Source organism: Embiotoca jacksoni, unplaced genomic scaffold (assembly GCF_022577435.1).
Source record: "Embiotoca jacksoni isolate LCO1_2020_lvr unplaced genomic scaffold, fEmbJac1.0.p SCAF_29, whole genome shotgun sequence".
Classification (NCBI taxonomy): domain Eukaryota; kingdom Metazoa; phylum Chordata; class Actinopteri; family Embiotocidae; genus Embiotoca; species Embiotoca jacksoni.
This window is the reverse complement of record NW_027185380.1, coordinates 2,285,975-2,308,155: the sequence shown is the minus strand read 5'-3', so window position 1 is coordinate 2,308,155 and position 22,181 is coordinate 2,285,975. Positions and strand designations below refer to the sequence as shown.

Below are 22,181 nucleotides of genomic sequence, written 5' to 3'. Positions count from 1 at the left end.
TCAAGCCGGGGAAGCTGTTGGAACAGAAATGTCACTGCGGCCCTCAGTTTTAAGTTCTTTTTGATTTCGCGTGGCGTTAATATTCAGGGGTGTTTCTGAGGGGAATTAAGGACGTCTTTGATGGAGTGTGTTGCATGACAGCGTTCCACTGCCAGGAATAAACCTTGTGAATAATGAATTTGGGGCAAGTTTGAATGTGGATTCCTAAATGGTGAAGGAACATATTTTTCTCTTTTAGTCAAAATGAGACAAATAAAAAAAAAAGAAAATAAATTGCTTTTTATGCACCACCGCTAAGGAATTAAAAAAAAACAACAACTCGGACCTCGGGGTATCTTTCCTTTTTCTCCAATCCTTTTTTTTTTTTCCCCGTTGTTGCTTTTAGTTATTTTTATTAATTGATGTCTCATCCTCGTACTTTCCCCCGAGTCACATTTGCACAGGGCGAGATTTAACGCAGTCATATTTTTTGAAACGACGGGTCCTTAATTTAAAAAAAAAAAAAAAGTGCTCGAAAAAAGCCAGCGTTTGTTAATTTGGCGTTGTTTCGTTGTCAAGAGTTCAGCAACAAATATCAGTAATAAAGAAAATGTCAATATACATTGATTGCTGTGGGAATACATGTATTCTGTGCCGTTTAGTTTTTTGCAATCCAATTTATAATTATAATTTATATGTGACGGTAAAGGCTTCAAGAGTCTGGACATTTCTGATTCGGGTACCTTTTTGAAAGAGCTTGAATTGACAAAACTCTTGTCTCGATCCGTCTCAGGTAACGTCTCGTTGGACTTTCCGCTGTCCCGGCTGCCCTCAGGCGCTTTCTCACGACGACTCGCACTTCCACGAGCGCCACAAGTGCATCAACTTCTTCGTCAAGGTGTACGGCTACATGCCGCTGCTGTACACGCAGTTCCGCGTGGACTCGGTGCTGTTCAAGACTCGTTTGCCCCACGATAAGACTAAGTGCTTCAAGTTCATCTAGCATCGGGCCGAGAGACGCAGCGCAAGAGCCAGAAAGCGAGAGTGTGTTGAAGGACTGGAAATATTTCAAAGAGGAACAGCAGCTCCCGCTGCAAGCAGTGACAAAGATGAGAGGACCGCAGGGTAAATGCACAGGAAAGGAAAGTTCTGGGGTTGGACAAGTTTACCTTGAAAGCCGCTGGCTGGTGGTCTAATCCACAAATCGACAGAGAGTTTGAAGAGTGGACACTGAAAAGGGACCACTGCCAACAAAACAAGCCTTTTCAGTGGATGTCGCTCCTCTTTTTCCTCATGTTCTCCAATCATGCTCAATCGTCAACCACTAGCTACAGATGTCATTTGCACCTCTTAACTGCCTGCTGAAGGAGGAAGGTGGTTGTATACAGTGTACAGAAACTCTCCCAGGTTCAACCCAACCTGGCAACGGAGTGAGTGAATAAGTGACGGACTGAAGCTGGGCTGCGTTGGACCCAGCAGACTGTTTCAGCCGAGACAGCGAAAGCGTCAGTGGCACATGGCTGCCAATTCGCTTTTTTTTTTTTTTTTGTTTCGTTTGTTTGTTTGTTTTTCCATTTTACAGTTACAAACTGTACTTCTTGTACATGTACGTGAGAGAAGCACTGATGGTCAGAAGTATTTTATTGAACTTTTTTTTTAATTTTATTTTTTAAATAATGTTTAAATGTGTCAATCTTGATGTGGAGTGAACATTTCCCAGAACCTGGATCTGCCTGTGGGAGATCAGAACGAGACAGGACCTCGACTGGAGAGTAAAAACAGGTCGGCCCAATCATGTTTAAGTAAGTGCTCGAGAGGGGATTCACTTCAGCGGTCACCATAATGCCTCAAAGAAGTCATGAAAACCAGCCACCATTTTATTGTTTTGTTACGCTTACATGATCCGTTTGTGTAAAGCGTGCCTGTTTTTTAATGGGGTGTTTACCGACGTTTGTAAAACCGGTCCGAGGTCAAAGAAGTCATGTTTGAAATGTAAATCGTATTGACCAATCAACAGCTACTATGTCCTTAACTGAAGCGCAACTAAGTCCAGAACCACACCTGGCAAAAATCAGTTAGAGGTAGGCTTTGATATCTAATTGAGGTTGTAATTATGCAGAAAGTTAAATGTACTGTTAGAATTATGGTAAAAAAAAAAAACTCGGAAAGCAGTTTGATATTGTGGTGAATACAGTTGCTCTCTGGTGGAGCGTTTGGCGAGAAAATCAATTCTCTTTCCAAATCGGTTCGTTGTATCTGAAACTACAGCCAGCAAACGGTGAGCTTTGCTTCGTTTAAATTTGCATAAAGAGTAGAAACAAGTCTTGACTGTCAAAAGGTAACAAGTAGCACCTTTTTTTTTAAAGCTCACTAATGAACTCTACATCTCATTTTATGGGTGTCGGAATATTTCTCGGCTGTTTCCCGGCAACCGGTAAAACCACAGGAAGCCGATTGTCCCAGAGAAGAAATAGTCTGGCACATGTTATGAAACCATCTTTTTTTTTTTTTTTTTTTGCTTTTGTGCTCTACGCTCTGTATGGATTAAGGCAATAAGGTGTAACGTGTTCATATTTGAGCTTTATAAAAAAAAAAAAAGTGTACTGCTGCTGTTACCGTTTCCCATCTTGGTGCTACGCTAAGCTAACCGACAGCCAGCAGAAAGTTTTTGTCTGTGCAACGCGAGTCGTTCCTCTCGAACTCTCCGCCAGAAAGCGGAACGGTTTCCCAAAATGTACAACTGCTCTCTTTGATCTGTAGCCAGTTCTGGCTCTGCTACACAAGTGTTAGACATGTCCCACCATGTTCCTGTCATCGCTCGAAGTAGAACTTTCCCACCTCCGACAGAAACGTCACTTTACAGTGTCGCCATATTGGTCTCACTTTGTCTTTTTACCGTTGCTTGATGAATGTTTTCTTTGCCAAATAGGTACGATGTCCGCTGCTTTACGGCATAATTTGCAGGGTGCGAGGTGCGAGTGCTTGCTAAAGAGATGCAGTCTGGTACACCCACAACCACGTCCACTCTGCATGGTACTTTACCAGGAGTCAGTCCGGTGGAGCCCAACCCCCTCATGTATTATAAATCCAAAATCCTTGATTTGACCTTGTCAGACTTAATTCCTGTAATCTGAACAAAAGACAAACCTAAAAAAAAAAAAAAAAAAAAAAGATCCTTTATATACGATATTCAAATTCGTGTTTTTCCCCAAATTGTGTTCTGTGACGATGCTTTTATGAAACAAAACTCATAAGTCCATGGTTCCTGTATATTTATTGAATATATTATTAAAAAAAAAAAAAAAAAAAAGATTTTTTTTTTTTTTTTTTTTTTTTTTTTAAACTAATAATGAGACATGCAATAAAATGAAAAGACATTGTAGTTTATTATTCCTAATGAGAAAGAGGTCCCAACTTGATAAGAGCCTTAAAACTCATGTCATTTGCCAGGGAAAACTAGCTGGTGCCCCCGAGTGGGAGGAGGGTCGGGGGACCTCACTGACCCGGGAGCAGCGAGATGACTGGTTGTTAAAAAGGTCAAACTGTAACCCGAACGTCACAAACGGAGCTGAAACGAGAAGCCAACGGAGACTAATTGAAGTGTTCTTGAAGCCAAATCTCGACCTGCTCCAGCTGGCTGCGGCTGCTTTGTAATCCTTGCAGGCAAACATAAAAATATTGGAACAGACGTGTTTACCAAAGAAGGATAAACGAGGAGCCAGATTCCTGATTAGTGTTTGGTAAAGTCCAATACAATAAAAAAAAAATATACAAATAAAAGGTCCAAATTTGACTCCGTTGTTCCACCAAACTTGGAAAAAACCCCAAAGCTTTAGCTCCTAACCTCCTCGTCACATCTGAACACTTTTATTGGCGCTCCGGAGGCCTCATAATTGCCTGGCTGAGTCTCAAGCAGTCCTTGGGGCATAGCTCAGGTCAGCTGGTATTCCTCCCGTCCCTGTGGTGTCCCCCCCCCCCCCCCCCGTCCCCCGTCCCCTCGGGGATATGTGGCACAGCTGGTTTTCCGTGGCTCAGAGCAGGTTACGTTTGCCTGGAAGGCCACAGTCACTCTGCTATGTGCTCCTGGGTCGGATCCACAACCGTGGGCGAGGCTCCGGCCACCCGCAACGCTGCTCGCGCTGTACCAGACTGATGACTGACGACAGCGTCAAACATACCATTGAAGGCCAGATGAATGGAAATAAAGGCTCTCAACATTGTTAAAGAAAAACATGACCCGACTCATGTCCTCATTCGTGCAACTGTCGTTCCTGCACATTCTGTATTGGTGTGTCCTTGACACTAGAAGAGCGGACCGGGACACTTTGGGGAAAATGATTGTTTATTTGCTCTCCAGTGGAGAGGTAATGTTAGCTTTTTAAAACGGCCCGTACAGAAGCCATAGCCAGCTTCCGGTTACCTTAGCGTTATAGTCACAATCTCAAAAGATATCTATTTTAAATTAATGTCTTTTCAGTCACTATTGCTGAATGAACTAACACAATGGTGACTGGGATGGAACACCTTTTATTTGCAGTAATGTATACGGAGCTGTGGCGGCGACGACCCCCGAGGAAAATCATCAACCGGCTGCAGTTCCTCCAGCGACCACTTGAGGCTCCAAAAGTGAGTCAAAACCCACAAAAAGTTAAAATTCTCAACTACGGGAAGAAATAATGTTTACAGCCTGGTATAAAAATGATTTTGGTCTCTGTCGATAATGTGCCTGTTCCTAACAACTTTACGAGGGGTGAATTTATATACAACTCGCCCTAAGTTGAGAATACTCGAGGGTGGGGCAGCTTTGAGTGACAGGTGGGAGCCATGATAGTTGGGTAGCTGCCTGTGAGTTTCAGCCATGGACTTGTCAGCCAGAGCCAAACAGACAGCATGTTGGTTTCAGCAAAAAAGATTTTTATTTGGTGGCCTCTGCTCCACCCACGCACCACCTCTTTGCCCATTTTAGGATTAGACAGGAGTAAGGCATTGCCAAAAAAAAAAAAGCCCCCCACACCCACACCGAGTTACGAATCTGCTCCTCAGGAAACCTATGAATGACGTCCGGGAGGCTACGTCCATTTTTTTTTCATAAACCCGTCTATAGCGTAGTCCATGTGGTATCTGCCAACTGACTGACATCACTGCTTGGATCTCTGGAAAGTGAAGTCCAAAAGCAAAGCTGCAATTACCACTCATTGCCATAGGTGTCGCCAAAGACAAAAGAAATGGAAATCTATGAGATTGTAACTTGTAATTAATTGTAACTACGTGGGAAAATAACTGATTAGGCTGCCAGTAGATATAAATCTCAGGACTGAACAAGTCACATCCTGTTTGTTTCTTCCATAAAAAAAACAAAGTGTGAAAACGGGAATTCGCCGGTTTACGTGGCCGTCACGGTAGTCCATGTGTGGACCGGACTATTTCTTGACTTGGGACTGGTTGCCAGGCAATCAGAGGAGATTCAAGGAAGACACTTGTCGTGGCCAAGAAATACTTCAGGACGTAACCCGACGCAAAAAAAAAAAAATCGTTACGTGAAAAACAACAAATCGGATAAAAAGCTTTAGAAGTGCGGGTAGTTGGATTTGGACTCCGTTAAGGGGAGTTGTTTCCCTCTGTTTCTAGTCTTTAGGCGAGCCTCAATTCAAAAATTGCTTTACCGACATGTAAGCTAACTCTCCGCAGGAAAGTCCACAATAATCGTTTTCAGTGCTGGTTATGAACAAACTGTACTTAAAACAAAATTCAAACCAAACTTGTGATAAAAGCGCTCCAGTGGCTGATATTTCCCTTTCTGCAGTAAAAAAAAAAATATATATATATATGTATATATATATATAATTATGAATCTGGTAGGAAGGAAAGAGAAATCCTGCAAAGTAATCTTTCTTTGAATATAATTTAACTCGGTAAGAATTTGTACAAGCAGGAGAACTGAAGGGAAGCGGTGCAGTTGCAGCAGCCGTTACCCACATGAATGGTTAGAATCTGACATCACTGGGATGGGGAGAAAGAAAAATGCATCCCACGCCCTCAGCTTCGGCCAGCAGACAGAGGGGAGAGGGTTTCATTCAGGTCACTGAAACGCGGGTGTGGCTGCGGAGTCTTCGGCAGCCTTTTGGGGGATTTTCTGACTCACAGCTGCTTTTTCAGATGAGAGTTTAAAACTGGCTTCGTTCCAGATAAAGATCTGTCAGGTACCACCGGATTTCTCACAGTCCTAAACAATTACATTTATTTTAGCCTTTATTCAATAGCACATTTCCAGCCACTCGAAATGAGAAAATATGATTCATGTCCTCCCTGCGATTTTGTTTCTGCTCTCCAAGTCGGTTCGCAGCGAACACGGCCGAGGCCCGTCGTCGGCGCCGCGTCGCAGAAAAAGCCAGGTTTACTGGCCTGCGCGGGCTTCTTGCATATTCCTCCTCCTCAGCGGGAAGCACCGTGTTTCTACATGAATGAACATGGCTGAGTTGTCAGAAGGCTGAATGGTGAAACAGGCTCAATCTGTATTACACTGGAGAGGAAGCTGCTCTTTGATACCAGAGGCATGCAGAGCTGTGTCCAATTCTGTAGGAGACTCGGCGAACACAAGGAAGAATTGCATTCCTCTTGCTTAAAGTGGCGTCAGATGCATAGTGTATTGAGTTATGCAAGACCACGATATTAAAAAGAAAAAAAAAAACTAAATCTGCCTTTGTGTAACACAGACTCCAAAGACACCCATAAAACTGGTAAACTCTGACTGATTAAAGGAAAGCGAAGAATGGATCTTGCATAATGTCATATGAATGTAAACAAACTGTACAAAGCATAGCTTGTAAGCATAGTTGCAGCATGTTGTAGGCCCTTTATAACAGTCTTCTCATTGCATTTCTCTTTCATCTGTGGCTTCGACTGATGTAGAGAAATGTCTGGTATGCTGGTGGCAGCTGAAGTCCAGAGGAGCCCGGAAGGAATAGGGAAGGAGTCGGATGGTCCTGGGCCGAGCTCTTTGGTCCGGAAAATGTTTGTAAGTGTATTAACATCGTCCTGTAAACAGTTCGTGTGCATGCAGATTTTACCGCGAGCCGAATCGCTGGAAAACAAACCGTTTTCCTCCTGAACCGTCGTTCATTCTCAGCGTGCCGTTGCCTTTTTTTTTTTTTTTTTTTTGTTTCTAAAGGCGGCAGCCGGAGATCGCAGCTCCTCCAGTAAAGTCAGTCTTGTCTGCCTCACAGAGAAGTGGCAGATTAAAGGGCATTCATGCAGTCTGGCAGTGACGACTGGGAGCCGAGGCCCGTCCTCATACCTGTGTGCAACACTCACGGCGCACTTCTCACGAGGTGCTTCCTGCTCTCCCACGAACCCCAGGGAATGCTCTCGCTGTCTCCCTAAATCATCCTCCTATGTGTCGGTGAGCGTGTGCCAGTGGCAGATCTGCTGTCCCTCCGCCTCTCTCATCTCTGTCCAGTGGGCCTGCTGGTCCTCGCTGGTGCTGTTGAGGCCCAGGGAGACCCAGCCCAGCTTCTCCCTGGGCCTCATGCTGCTCCGGCGGCAGAACACAGACACCACCAGTGACACCTCGGAGAGCTGGAAGAGCGCCACCTGGAACATAAATGTCTCCTTGTAGGTGGGGTTGGGCTGACCGCGGCACACGGCCGTCTTACACTTGGACATCTCTTTCCCCTTAGAGTCCAGCATGGTCAGCTTCACGTAGGTGTCTGAAAGGAGGTGTGGCAGAGCAGTGAGGCAGTGCCATCAAGTGGGGGGGAGAAAGCACTGCAGCAAACATCGCAGACCATAATAGCAGTGGTTTTTTTTTTAATAGTTTTACTTAAAAAAAATATATATTTTTTTTTTTAAAAACAAGAACACTGTCATTTTCTTTCTTGGCCCGGAGTCATAGGAGTGTCAGAAAAAAGAATAAATCGGCATTTAAAAAATAAATAAATAAATAAAATGTGGAAATATGTAGAGGAATAAATGTAAGAATAATTCAGTAAATAAGAAATTCGAAATATAAAGAGAAATAAATAAAAGTGGAAATATGAAGACAAACAACAAAAGGATAAAAGAAAAATTATAACTGTACTGATCAAAAAAAGGACTAAAGAGCCCGTTCATATAAATTCCAAAAATATGATTTAAACATATTAGATATAATTTTGTTCTCGACATGTACATCTTTTTTTTTTTTTTTTTTTTTTTTTTTTTTTTTTTTTTACTGCTACATCAATGCGACCGAAGTAAATTTTGTTTATGACACTCGCAGCACTAAAAAATTAGATGGAAAGTTTTCAGTAGGAGCTTGTATTTCAATAAACAAGGGAACATTCATTTTCTCTAGAGTCACGCTGCCGTCTAAGTTTTTAACTAACTTTTTGTGGGCAGGTGGCAGCACAAATCTCAGTAATGGATTCTTCAAAACCCGCCAAGCAAATAAAACACAAATGATGTAAAATAACTTTTACAGATGTCGGTTTTTTTTTTTTTTAAGATAACCTGCTTTAAAGTCTATGCTAAACTAAGATAACTATTTCACTGCTCTAGCTTTATAAATAATACACAGATGTTGGAGTGGTATTGAGTCCATATCTCGACAAGAAATCAAATATGAACATTTTATAAAATGTGGAACTTTGCCTCTAGGGCTAAGAACATCATAATCTGGGTAAAAAAAAAAAAAAAAAAAAATCCAACATGATCCACATTTCTAGATTACATTACAGGAAGTGAAAACTATGTACTTCTATAATTGGGGTGAGACATTCGTTAATGTGATTGATATATATATATTGAATTTTTGGTCTTTGAAATGTACTGTACACGTCCTTTAAAATACTGTATTTCAAACCCGTACGGCCCAAACTCACAAATCCTCTGTTGTCTTACCTCTCATGATATAAAGCTGTCCCCCTACGAAGTGTTTGACACAACAAAACAGACCATCTGCGGCGGACACACACACACACACACACACACACACACACACACACACACACACAACGGCACACACAGCGTTGGAAAGAAGAAGGAAGAAAGGAAGCAGTTTAAAGATCGTGATATACAGCTGAAGGTCAGCCTTCATGGGAACTCTGACAAGCAGCAGTTGCTTCGGCATCCTGGCTTCAATAGCTCAGGTTATTAAAAAGTAAGCGCTGTTGCCAGGAAACATTTAAATGTAATGATGAACAGTTTGTTTTTGTGTGCGTGCTGCTGGGAGCCTCGCCCATCTGCTTTGCCAAAACAACTGCCAGAGATTCGGGGAAGGGGCATTAACAAGGGAGAATTTTACAGAGGAGAAAATGTACAGCGTCGCTCAGCACCTCCAACTCCCGGCTCGCACAAAAACCCGAGACGTAAAGGCTTTAACGCGGCGGCTCTTGTACTCACTGACGGGTTTATCAGACGCTGTGGTTTTGAAGTGGCTTCCCTGGATAACCTCGGCCGACAGGCGTCCTGTGGCAGAGTTGTAGATGAGACCCAGGAGGATCTCTGGCATGGAAGAGTCCTCGGTGGAGCGGTAGGACAGAGCTCCCGCACTGCGAGACACACTCACCACAGAGCCGCAACCCTGGCAGGACCAAACACAGACGGAGTCGTTCAGAGGGAAGGAAACAACAGCTAATGATGGAAGAATTCATCTCGGAAATAGTTGCAAGATGCAGCCGTAATGAAGATAAATCCAAATATTTGTAACGATGGAAAAAGTGAAAGTGGAACAAGGTGTACAGTTGCTTCGACTAAACTGTGCGCAGTGGGACATATAACTTCACAACGTGTTCTCACTGTAAGTTCAGAGCCGGGCTCCAGGGTGACAGGCAGAGCTATTTTGCCCTGCAAGTTGAGCTTAGTCAGGTAGAACACCTTCTCTCCCAGGACCTTCTCCTTTTTCATCCGCCTGACGCTGTACAGGCGGAAGCGAACGGCGTAGTCGCCGAGGGCGTCCTGCTCCACCCTGGAGAACTTGAATGTCTCCGTGAAGACGGGACACGGGCCCTTCTGCACGCCGGTCTTGGCCCGCTGCTTCTTGGTAGGCAGCAGGACCAGGTGGACCTGCCACGAGATGTTGCCCGTCTGTTTGAGAGCGGGGATGTCGGTCGCCGCGGTGACCGTGACGGCCAACCACTGCTCGCTGGAGTCGTACTCGAAGGCGACGTCCAGCGTGCCGTATTGGGCGAGGGGCTCCGGCTCGTAGGCTGTGGGCAGCTGAGGGCCAGAACCGTCCTGAATATGTAAGAAAAGCAACAAAAAAAAAACTGGTTTGTATTCGCTCTCCGGCAATACGATTGTTTGAGTAAAAACACAAAATACAAAACTTCATTTTTAAAAAAAAAAAAATTTTAATCTCCCATTTTATATATCGACACATTCAGAAGTTTCTGAGCTTTTTGTAACATTCAAAGAAAACCCTAAAAAAAAAATACCTCCATTTTTCATGAAAAAAAATAGACAATATAATTTGAATTATGTGCGCATTTAATATCAGAAAATTAAGTCAGACAAGAATCACTTTCATCTCCCACGCCAGCGAGTTAAGATGACCCGTAAACTGCAGGCCGAACTGCAGCTGACCCCGCCACTGAAGCAACGCGCGCCGGAGACGCGGTAAGTTCGGTCTCACCTCCGGGCCCAGAACGGCGGTGCTGTCGCTGGGTATGTCCTCCTCGCAGCCTTTGTTGAGGTAGCTCTCGGTGTCCTGGTCCGCGCTGGCCTCGCTGGAGCAGCGGGGGCTGTCGCAGCGCGGCGGGGACGACCCCCCGCCGACCCCTCGCTCGGAGCGGCGTCGAGACGGCGCGCGGGCCCCGGGGCCCTCGTCCTGGTACGGAGGAGGCCGGAGCTCGCCGAGGGAGGGGTCTCTCTTCATCCCGCGGACGCTGTCGCCTGCTCGCAACGACAGTGACGAGAGAGGGGGTTTGCAGAAGGAGTAAATGCGATACGGAGGGAGTGGAGCCGGAGACGTACTGCGTGCTCTGCAGAGACGCTCATCAGGCACGCGGCGCACAGTCGACCGGAGTCGGCTTTTGAGTCTGCCCGTACACAGCCGCGCTGTTAATTTAAATTCCAGACTCGAAAGATGTAGATTCATTTATTAATGCGACCATTAAAAAAAAAAAAAAAATACGTCATCTTGGGACGAATTGATTTACTCTATACAATACCGAAATGATTCATGAAAAAAAAAAAATCTCTGTAAAATATGTTATTGCGCAATCTAACATTAATCAAGTGGTTTTTTTTTTCTTGCCGACGGTTAGATTAGAAGATTAAAACCGCTTTTGTGTCTGTTCAGTGTAAATATGCTGGCAGCCAGTTAGCTTAGCTTAGCATGACAACTGGAAAATCCGGTTACCAGCACATTTAAACGAGGAATTTGTCCATAAAACCACAGCTTGTCTTTAAACTTTGGTTTTTGTACGTATTAAACAATATATATATATATATATATATATATATATATATATATCAGCCAAGCTAGAAGTTTCCCGCGGATTTATTCAGAATGGATAATCAAATTTATATTCCATTATCTCAGTGCCTTACATCTTATTTCTATCTCTTGAAAAGAAAGAAATGAAGGATATACACCGAAAGGCTTTTTTTTTTTCTTTTTTTTTTTTTTTCTTTTTTCTCTGTGATGGGAATTTGTCATTAATTTGAGAAGTATAGCGAAAAACCAATTCTCCAGAAACTTTCAACATGATCCAAAATCGCTGAAGTGAGGCTCAACGAAGAAACGTTTCATGGTATTTGAATATTTACTGCTCTTATTTCATCATCCATAATATGCCAGGATACTCCATCCTGGATGCAGAACATGTTCTACACCGTGTGTGTGTGTGTGTGTGTGTGTGTGTGTGTGTGTGTGTGTGTGTGTGTTCTCACCCCGTTCGCTGGAGGCCTCGCTGCTGTATCCTCCCTGCTCAGCGGACTGTTTGCGTTTGCTCCTCCACGCAGAAGTAGTGTCCTGCTGGGCCTCGGCGCCTCTGTCCTCCTCACTGTCTGACAAAACCCCCTCTGCACGGGACACATGGACACTCCAGTTCAAAACAATAGCCTATGTTTATCTCCCGAATGTCACGTGTGCAGCAAGATTTTAAAAAGTGAGAAGTGTGAGAGTTTAAGACGCAGAGCAGCTGAAACTGGCACACAACACTCTGAGAAGTTGAATTTGAGGGTGAAAACATGAGAAGATCCAGAGAGTGGTGTCGAAAGAGAAGCAGCACACCCTCTAACCTTGCTCTCCTTTCTTTTTCTTCTTGCTTTTCTTGACTTTCTCCTTCTTTTTATCCCCATTCGAAGCTTTTTCCGCCTCCTTCGAACCCTCCTTCGCACCTTTCCCCTTCTTCTTGTCTGACTTTTTCTTTTTCATTTTGGAGGATGATCTGGAAAGCTCTGCCTCTTCCTCATTGTCTCCCTCCCTATCCGGGTCGTCCTCCATCTCCTCCTCTTCTTCTCCATCATCTTTTTGCTCTTTCTGTTTCGTCGTCGTGCTTTTGGTTTCATCGCCAGGTGAATTGGGAGTTTTATCACGTCCGTCGCCTCTTCGCTGAGCAGCTGATCGGTCTCCGTTGTCACTTGCCTTTCCGTCTTGTCCACGACTGGCATCTGTTTTCTCGACAGCATCAAGCTCCCCCTCTTTCGCTCCCTCTTGGGACTCGTCTCTGTTCCTGATGGACTCGGCTTCTTTCTCCAGCTGCCTCTCTCTCCTTTCTTTCCTCCTCTGCTCTCTCCTCTCCTGCACCTCCTGCTCCTCTTTCTTCCTCTTCTCCTCCTCTGCTAACTCAGCTTCTGTCTTTTTAACTCTCCAGCATCCGTCCCTCCATTCCCACTCCATCTGGTTCGCCGCGCACTCTGCCTGAGTTGTGTCACCGGTTTGGTTGTTTTTGGAGCCCGCGTTACCGGCCTCGGAGTCTTTGGGCATTTGCCACATGCTTTTATGGCCGGCCTTGCCTTCCTGTGCGGCGGGGGCCTGACCAGCTTCCTGGCTGCCGCTGTTTTCCCCATCCTCCTCGTCCTGCACCTTGTTGATGATAGTAGTGACCTGCTCAGTCAGCTGGTCGCTGACAGCGTAAGTGGCGTCGCTGACAGCGTTGGCCAGGTCGTCCACGCGACTGGTGACCGAGTCCAAGATGGAGGTAATGTTGACAGATGGCAGGTTCTGCTGGAAGCTCTTGAAGAAGGCCATCTCTCAGCCGGGGATCCCGTCGCCGCGCTGGACCGCTAGATTAGCTCGTACAGAGGCGCCGACACGGACATGTGGTTGTTCGCGGGATGCGGTGCCAGCATCACACCGTGAGCTGAGAGACACACAAAATCATGCCTGTCTCGTGTCTCATGCTCAGACATTGTACAAAGGCTTTTCCAAAGCAACCGCAATAAAAAGGTGTTTTAATTTATGAACTGGGATGTCAGCGCTCCAAACGCGAAAAGGAAATCTGAAAACTGTTCAGCCCCTTATCTCAGTTTCTACACATTTCATTCTTATCCTCCATGTTTTCCCTCAGTGTTAACTCTGACCTCATTTAGACCCCGCTGCTTTTCCATTCTGCAAATTATCCCTCCGCGCTTCCTCTCCCCTTCATCCTCCAGCCTATGACCGGTTAAGTGATCATAATGTCCACCATCACCGAGGATGTTCCAATCATTAAAGTGGGAGAAAGGAGACAGGAGCTTGAAGCAAGGAATAGAAAGTGTATCCTTCCATCGCACCGCTTTGATCAGAATGTTTATTGATCGGTCAGCTGATCTAATTGGACGGTAAAAGAAGCACCTGGCCTGTTGTAGAAGGAGCTTATGATTTGAATCACGTTGCGTCAGTTGTGCTGCATTCAGGCAAACTACCTGTGGAAACAGCAGCACTGGTGGCTGTAACGTTATTCAAGTTTATTAGTAGAATAAAACACATTAGACGTGTAGACTCTCAATTATTAATAAAACATAAACACACGATCAAGCAGAAACATTATGCAGCTGTAGAGTCCTATACGACCACACATAACATACAGGACATAAACATACAGTCATGACATCACACCCCACACTGAAGGCAACTGTCTAATATAAATATTTCCCTCTGAGGGATTAATAAAGTATCTATCTATCTGTCTGTCTGTCTGTCTGTCTGTCTATCTATCTATCTATCTATCTATCTATCTATCTATCTATCTATCTATCTATCTATCTATCTATCTATCATAATGTATTGTTTGTAGTGTTAACCAAAGTTTGTACCTACATACCTGGCCAAGTGTTGTGGTACTCTGATGAAGGCTTATTTGCCAAAACATGTCAGGATAAGAAATAAAATGGTAAACTGAGGCCACATCAAGAGATCCTGTAGCTTTTGTTTCCGGAGAACTGCTGTCTCAGTCGATGACAGAGAAAGATTGTTTGGGTGTACGGTATACATCGACAGTTTTTCAGCCTACAAGCGTGGCGTGTGCACATCAAGCGCTCCTCTTCCTTATGGGACATGTGCGTGAGGTTCAAAACCACAACAGAGCCACTAATCATCCCAAAGTGTGTGTAAGTGCAGCCAGTGTGGTAAATGTATGAAGTGTGTTGAGTACCTGGCTTGTCGTTCTTATAGCCACTGAGATGTGACAGATCGTCAGGACTCGCCACTGACAGCTTGTTGCTGAGGTAAAGAAAAAACAGAGCCATCAACGCCATGAAGGCCGCAATGGAAGACAGGACACCCAGAAGCTCAGGAGAGACTGAGGAGGAGAAGAAGAAGAAGAGGAGCGAAAATAATTGGGGGGTGGGGGGGGGGCGGGGGTAAAGACAGACAGGAAAAGAGAAAAACAAAAAAATTAGACATAGACGAACATGAGTAACTCTAATTATGGAGGTATTTAACAGTTAAGTTTCCAAACCAAACTATATCTTTTTTTGTTTTGCAGAAAAAAATATCCGAACGGCTATAAATAAAAACACACACAGATGGCTGCAAGGTAAAAAAAAAAAAAAAAAGAAAAATAGATCTTGAACAAAACACTTAGAGATCTGTAAATAACACATTTGATACCACAAATAATTCAGTTTGGCGATAGAAATCTTACGTCGAAATGAAACTCCTCAAATTTGGGCTCGGAAAAGGAAGCATGAGCTATCGTACTTTTGAGCAGTCGGTATTGTCTTCCACTTCAAAGGCGGAGCAGATATAATCTACAGCACTGTATGTAGGCCAACCATACTTCATGTAACCATGCAGCCTTGTGCTATTTTTATGAGAGCCTCAAAGGGACTGGATGTAACTGAAACGAAGACTCAGTAAACCCAGAAAAACCCGACTGCGCCTGAACTTAATAGGCTACCGCACGGATACACCAGTGCAATAGCTGAAGAAAAGGGGGACGCAGGTGGACAATGAAGCATGAACGGCATTTCGAAAGAGCAAATGCCTCCGTGGAAAGGGCAGCTTGTAGGATAAAGGACACTGCAGGTGAGGCTGCGTGATATGAGGTATCCGAGTTTTCAGTTTAACTACCAGAGGAGCAGAACGCAGCCATGATACAGTTTGATCCACGACCTATGTGGGCATATCAAGGAACCAATCCCTCGGTACTTTATAGAGGCACCGAGCTTAAAGGCTTTTTCCACATCCACGGCTGCAGGAGGTCATAATAGTACACAAAGAGTGTGGAGGGTCAAGTTTTGTTTGTCTTTTTTTTTTTTACTTTTTCAAAAGAATATGGAAGGAAATTAAACAGGGTTTTCCCGTTAACGTGTGCTGCAATCATTACCATGTCTGGCTAGTTAGTTTAGTACCTGGAGTAGTTTCCTAACTTTACTTTTTAAGTTAGAAACGTCAGAAAACGCCCCATTCACAATTAACACAGCCGCAGCGTCGTGTTTCTACACAGTAGACAGAGCTGAACTGAACCTGGGAAAGTTTACACTCCTGCAGTCACAGCTAACGTCAACTGAGCCAACGTTAACTTCCCTCGTCTTACCTTATATTCGCTTGTCTCATTAAAGCGTTTTCATTTTGATATTTTAATATCAATATTACTATATTAATATTCATTTAGAGTCATGTTGAAATGGCCTGAGCGAAGGAGCTAACTCTTTGGATGCTGAATCTTTCATTATGTTCACCAGCTGCCGTTTGGGGCGCTGCACGAGACATAAAGAGGATTTCTTTTGTTTCCCCGCTGTGTCAGTAAATCACGCAAAAGCGACGAGACTGAACCGAAACAGCGAAGCTGCGTGCGGTGAAATAAAAGCATCGAGCTGAAAGCCACTAAAGTGCGCCGTAAAGCAGAGGGAACTGCAAAGTTGGTGGAAATTCATGATTTAAAAACAACCACCCTTTAAGTCACACGACGCCATTTTAATACATTGTTTACAATATCTATCAGTGCAGCTTTAAGCGTTTCTGTATTACAACTTGCATGATTCTTACTGGCAATTTTATTCTTGATTTATAATGTCAGTGTGGCGGATCTGGTTGAATATAAAACGATACATCTGGAGCTGAAACAACTTGATTTGATTTAAAATCTTGATTTTAGTCATTTTTCTCGCAAAATGTCAGCTTCATGGTTGAGAGGATTTTTTTTTTTTTTTTAATATTCTGTAATATTGCATTTCGTGCCGAGCAGACAGAGCGTTAGAGTTGCAGCGTGTCTGCATGTAGCAGGTGCTCATACCCGAAACAACTGTCACCACTCGCTGATGAAATTGATCGGCAGTGTGAAAACTAGATTCTTTCCTGAGCGCACAAAAGATACAGATGGAGAGGAAAACAGAGGCATACTTTTTCAAACTTTCTGACTACAGATTGAACTTGTCTGACAGACTTGTTTCACCATGGCAACAGACGTAGACCACTGCAGCCTGAGGACGAGCGCTGCCTGCTGCAGACTGCCAAAATGAGGAACACTAAACTCCCAAGAATGGCAAGAGAAGTCGATAAGAGAGCAGCAGCAGAGGCTTACCTTCACTAAATGAATATCCTCTTTAAAGCCAGCTGTTCCCAAAAAGCACCACTACCAAGTACTTCTGCAGCTATAGATAGTAAATGATCTAAGAGAAGGAAAAAACAAAGTTGTCCTGCTCCGAAGTAATCCGACATGTAATAAATCCCTTACACTTAGTCCGGTCCAGCGCTTGCCAGGCTTACGTATCAACTCTCACTGCTGACAGTGGTGTCGATTGAGCCACAATGACCTCTGCAGCCATGGGCACAGCATCCGTCTGTCGAAAATGAGCAGCTTATGGCCCTGTGCCCCGGGCTGTGATGACACCTCATACATGGCCCTGCTCTGTAAATGTCAACGACACCTGAATAATTTAAACACCTGAGATAACCTGACTCCTGCATCAATGTACACTGGAAAGTGGAGCGGTGTAGCAAGCCGGCCTATGAAACACTTCAGCCCCTTCTTCTTTTTTTTAATTTTTTTTTTTTATATAACACCCATCACTCTCAGTAAAGTCTAAGGTCTCTCTTGACTGCAGAGAAGATTAAAGTGGATTTTCTTTTTAACTCCCCTCTTTCACTCTTGTCTGAGTGTTTGCATGTGCAATTTGTGTCTGAACAGAATAAACAAGAAAAAAAATAACAGAATAAATCTACGTGTGAACTGAGGCTAAACTCGGGACTCTGAACTGAGCCTCCGGGTTCAGTGCTTATTTTCTTTTTTTTTTCCGTGAGGTAATGACTCCAGTAAACTGACTAACAAACATAAAAAGGCAGCCAGTGAACCATTCAAATGGGAAACAAGCAAACGCATAATAACCTCAGAGAAAGATGAGCTGGTTTCTATGAAAAGTGTAAAATAGAAACGAATTATTCTGTCATATTTCTACATTATTGAGACACAGATTGACAAACATTTCCTCATTGTGCTCATCTTTGTGAACTCCTTCATACAATGATTTATTTATTTTTAAGCTTTAAAACCAGTTCACTTACAGTTCTTGGCTGTAGTTTATCAGGCATGCTTGTTTAAAATGTGCAGGCAATCTGAAAATGTTGCTTACACATGGACCTCTGATAGGAAACAAAACCTCCACACTGAATAAATCATGAACACACAGCTGCCTTCTTTTGCTGTCGTGATCTGAAACTTGATATGGCATCCATAATTCACATTATGCTTTCTGAGGTCCGTATAAAAAAAACCATCTGGACAGCATACTTCAGTAAAACTTCAGGACACAGGGAGGTGGAGTGCCCGGGATACATACTGTATTATTTGGACTTACCAATCTTCCCAACGCAACCAAACAGGCTACAACAATGCGCGCACACATGCTTTTATATGCTTATGAGGACACACTGGTCGGTCTTACCTCGTCTGGCACAGATGAGTTCATGAACACCACAGTTCCTCCCCCCTCCTGGGAGAAAGAGAGAGATGAAAAGCTGGGAGTCAGAGGTTCAAGCATGAATCCATGCACTGTGGAGACATATGCTCCGTCCTCTGGCTAAATGAGCTGGCAGATGTACATGTCAGCAAACATAAAGCTGATTAGCTAAAAACCCACTGAGAGAGAAAGAAAATCACAGTTGGGGTAATTTTAAAATATTCCCATTTGCTTTTCATGTGGAGAGTTGAACACGAATTGTTATTTCTGTCGAGCCGGGTTCAGAAGCCGGTGAGCTTAGCCTACTTCAATAATTACTGCTACCACTTCTCTTAGCCAAGAATTAGTGTACAAAACAACTAATGCTTTTTTTCTTTTTAAACTGCAGGATAAACAGACTAAATATTTCTATGTTAATTAGTCAGCTCTACAGGTGGCGGCGGGAACATTTTGAAACCTCTGGACAAAACCAGGCTTGCTTTAGCTTATAACCATTTCATGGCTTTAGCTTCATATTTAACACATAAACGGTATCATTTTTCTCATCTGACTCTTAGCAAGAAAAGACAAATGTTGTACTATCCCCTTATTTTATAATGCACATTGAAGGCTAAATTATAAGTAGGTTACTACTGCTATAAACTATAACAGTATTACCCATTGGCCATGACAAAGGAACACGTTTTTAAAATCAAACTGTTCTAAAACCAGATGATGTACATCATATTAAAAGCGTTTATTATTACTTCCATGCGTTTTTTCATAAGGTAACTAATACCTCAGTGTAACCAGGAATCTAAAAATGATTAAATCACACAATAAATTAGGCTATATGTATGCTTTTTGATGTTTGATGATGTAAAAAAAAATAACAACATGCTTTGTGTGTCCTCACTGGTAGCTAAAACCCTGGTAACAGGTGTCTGATTATTACTGGAACATTGTCAATATGATCAATGAACACGCTCAAAGTATGCTTTGTCAGTTTTCACCAATAATATCAGCTTTTTTCTTTTTACATTACACGGAAATATGTTTCAGGTTTTATAATTTTTACTGACACAATGGGACATTTTATTACAGGTTAATAAGGTATTACCTGCTTCTTATGTATAATCCCTCTGAGGCTTAAGTTAACGAAGGATACCAACTCTCATATCGCTTTCTCACACTCACACACCCACAGGCTTATACATTTAAACACACACACTCATTCACACATTATCTCTTCTGGCTCAACACATCAGGTGTCGACAGTTAGGAGCTCATCTTGGCTCTGAATTTGGGAGGATTGAGAAACAGAAAAACTGTGGAAGTAAATTACATTCGCTAACCTGTACCACACTTACTTTAAACTAGTGAAGCGATTTTTTTTTTTTTTTTTACTCCCACGAGACTCCCCTTCATCATATTTGAAAAACTTTACTGTTACTGTATGTTGTACCGCTTCATTCACAGATAGGATTGGGTGCTGCAGGTGGTGTGAGGCACTGACTTGATGCCAGAGCAAAGAGAAAGCTCTGAGGCAGACTTGTCTTTTATCACCCAGCAGACGGACTCTCTGTGGACTAATTGACTTAATAGAACAGACGCTCTCTGTTGGATATTACTGGAGACAAAACTATTTCCAGAATGAAGTAATTCTTAATCACCGCTCACCTTAAAATAACAGGTAACTTTACCAGACGACTTTTCACAGGAACAGGAGAAGTTGATGTTTTGAGAGTCCTTTACTTCAGTCATATGTGTATTACAAAAATAACTTGTGTAGATAGAATAACGGGATAGAGAGTATTTTTACTTTGGATACTTGAAGTAAATTCTGTGGTTGTTAGTCACATTTTTAAAGCGCAACTTTTACTTTTAACAGAATAGTTTTAGATTGTTTTCTATTTGCACTTTTAATTCTTTCAGCACTGTTTAGTGCGACTGACCATGACAAGTAACAGACCTGTTTGTAAACTGGTTTATGCCGGTAGACTAAAATGAAAGAGTCCCATTCTGAAGTGCAACACATGGGAGGCCCCTATGACATCGATGTATACCCTCACAACTAGTCAAAACCTTTTTAAATATCTCAAACCAAAGGTTGGCAGATAACTATTTTGTTAATTGTTTAATTGATCGTTTTGAGTCATTTCTTAATGAAAATGCTGAAATCATTTTATTCCAGCTTCTTAAACGTCAATATGTGCTGGTCCTTTTAGTCCTCCATGATAACAAACTGAATGGATCGTCGGCCTGGATAAAACAGAAACGTAGGTCTATTAATGCTGCACCTGTTGTTTTGGGAAACACAGGTAACATAAAGACCACACAACTACTCAAATAATCGTCAGATTTATCGTAATGAAAATAATCCTTAGTTGCAACCTTCCTCGTGTCGGACTCAGAGGAGTAACAGTGAACTATTCATTCGCGTGTATCATCTGGACGAAATGAAATTCCCATGCCCCCATGTACCCCGTGGAGCCCGTGGCGAGGCACTGCTGACAGCTCTCTATTAAACTGCTGCACCACCTCTCTCAGGTGTCATGTCGTATCAACAAACGCCGCTGCACGCATGGCTGCACGTGACACGATAGGTAACGGGGTCCGCGACCGGACGGGGCAACGCACGCGCCTACTCACCGGTGTATCCCGGTGACTTTCACCGGAACCTCGAGGAGACGCTTACGCATCAACGCGAAGGCTGCGATATCCGCGCCACGCGTCAAACCATTAACGTTAGGGAGAATGTCAAACAGCACGTGCCTCCTGGAAATAGAAGATCGATCACAGCTGATCGGCTTTATGACACAACGGTCACCCGCCAAGTGACGTAGTTCTTCAACTGTAGCAAAACAAAGTAGCTGGCTCGTATTTTCGGTTTAAACATTTCGATCAATCGCTACGTGGTCCCCGGTGCGCCTTTAAATCGATGATTTCACCACCGATATTACAACGTGATCCGGCCAATCAACACACCGGGACTGTCTGCGCCTCCGTTCACTTGCGCATCAACTTCAAGCGCGCATCCCGTGAAATGAAGGGATCAAACCGTCCTGCATCAGTGCGGGTGTCCGCAACTCGGCATCGGCCCCGCGCTGCCAGTGAGCTGTCCCAGCTCCGGAGCACTGCGGTACTGACGGCGTGAATACAAAAAAAAAAAAAAAAAAAAAAAAAAAAAAAAAAAATCTGATCTAAAATAAACAACAATAACAGACTCGGTAAATACTAAATAATCGTTTAAGCATCGCTCTCATTCTGCTCCGCGTAAAGTTTCACACGAGTCCCGTAGGACACCTGAGACCGAGCACCTACCGTCAATCGCCATGATGCTCCGTCCCGGACTCTACCAACTGTAGGGGGGTGTGATGGAGGAGGGAGGTCATTCATACCAGTTTGTGTGTTTAAGGTTGTGTAAGCGTTGATATTTCCGTGTCAAAATTGATATTAAACACATATATTACACACTTCAGATAAGAGATAAGACAACGATTTTTAGAAAGGGAAATTTAGAAGGAAGAATTTGGGTGTAACTGCAGCAGACAGAAAACATGTCTAAAAATATGGATAAAATAGCGAGAAAATAATACAAAAATAATGTACGGTTCAATAAAACGGGCAAATTATGATTATACAATGTAAAAAGTAAGAAATAAAATATATTCAAGTGCAAAATAGAATATATTAACAAGCAATAAACAAATGCCCGCGTGAAAATATGGTGCTGCTGTACGGCCTGATGGCTGTCAACACAGTTGAGCTTGTGGCTGAAGTTAATTTTCTGCTATATTTTTTTATTTTATTGTTCTCAAAGTACTTTGCCTCCCATTCTCACACCAGTGGCGGCGGGGCTGCCATGCAAGGTGCTCACCTGCCATCAGGGGAAGCTTGGGGGTTCAGTGTCTTGC

The 22,181-nt window shown here is 43.3% G+C and overlaps 3 protein-coding genes across 4 annotated transcripts in view; 1 reads left to right on the top strand and 2 right to left on the bottom strand.

The window, feature by feature from the left end:
* Positions 1-3,316, top strand: part of extl3 (exostosin-like glycosyltransferase 3) — a 31,740-nt gene extending 28,424 nt beyond the window's left edge. The window contains exon 6 of the mRNA XM_069161824.1: positions 773-3,316. Coding sequence (XP_069017925.1) covers positions 773-982 — 210 coding nt within the window. The 3' untranslated portion in view covers positions 983-3,316. The remainder of the gene's footprint in view (positions 1-772) is intronic.
* Positions 3,273-13,204, bottom strand: LOC138205685 (synaptotagmin-14-like). 2 transcript variants are annotated; one of them, XM_069161826.1, is made up of 7 exons: positions 12,202-13,204; positions 11,851-11,982; positions 10,589-10,848; positions 9,754-10,191; positions 9,358-9,538; positions 8,857-8,913; positions 3,273-7,685 (listed from the first exon to the last, which is right to left on the bottom strand). In XM_069161826.1, exons 1-7 carry the CDS (start codon positions 13,151-13,153, stop codon positions 7,369-7,371), a joined length of 2,337 nt encoding a protein of 778 aa, XP_069017927.1. In that variant the 5' UTR covers positions 13,154-13,204; the 3' UTR covers positions 3,273-7,368. The 2 variants fall into 2 exon arrangements, with proteins under 2 accessions (XP_069017927.1, XP_069017928.1); XM_069161827.1 differs by lacking the exon at positions 8,857-8,913 and having other exon boundaries at positions 3,273-7,569.
* LOC138205686 (synaptotagmin-14-like) lies at positions 13,097-21,610 on the bottom strand. The gene is made up of 4 exons (XM_069161828.1): positions 21,589-21,610; positions 18,271-18,318; positions 14,538-14,684; positions 13,097-13,265 (listed from the first exon to the last, which is right to left on the bottom strand). The coding sequence occupies exons 1-4, from the start codon at positions 21,599-21,601 to the stop codon at positions 13,189-13,191; spliced, it is 285 nt and encodes a 94-aa protein (XP_069017929.1). The 5' UTR covers positions 21,602-21,610; the 3' UTR covers positions 13,097-13,188.
* Positions 21,611-22,181: the final 571 nt, after the last annotated feature.

Coding starts and splice junctions, on each gene's coding strand:
- LOC138205686 (XM_069161828.1), bottom strand. Junction 14,685..18,270: donor ACTCATCTGTGCCAGACGAG/GTAAGACCGACC, acceptor TCTCCTCCTCAG/TCTCTCCTGAGCTTCTGGGT. Junction 13,266..14,537: donor CTATAAGAACGACAAGCCAG/GTACTCAACACA, acceptor TGTGTCTCTCAG/CTCACGGTGTGATGCTGGCA.
- LOC138205685 (XM_069161826.1), bottom strand. CDS start 13,153: ATGGCCTTCTTCAAGAGCTTCCAGCAGAACCTGCCATCTGTCAACATT. Junction 9,539..9,753: donor AGCCCGGCTCTGAACTTACA/GTGAGAACACGT, acceptor TGGTCCTGCCAG/GGTTGCGGCTCTGTGGTGAG. Junction 7,686..8,856: donor ACAGCTTTATATCATGAGAG/GTAAGACAACAG, acceptor ACCTCCTTTCAG/ACACCTACGTGAAGCTGACC.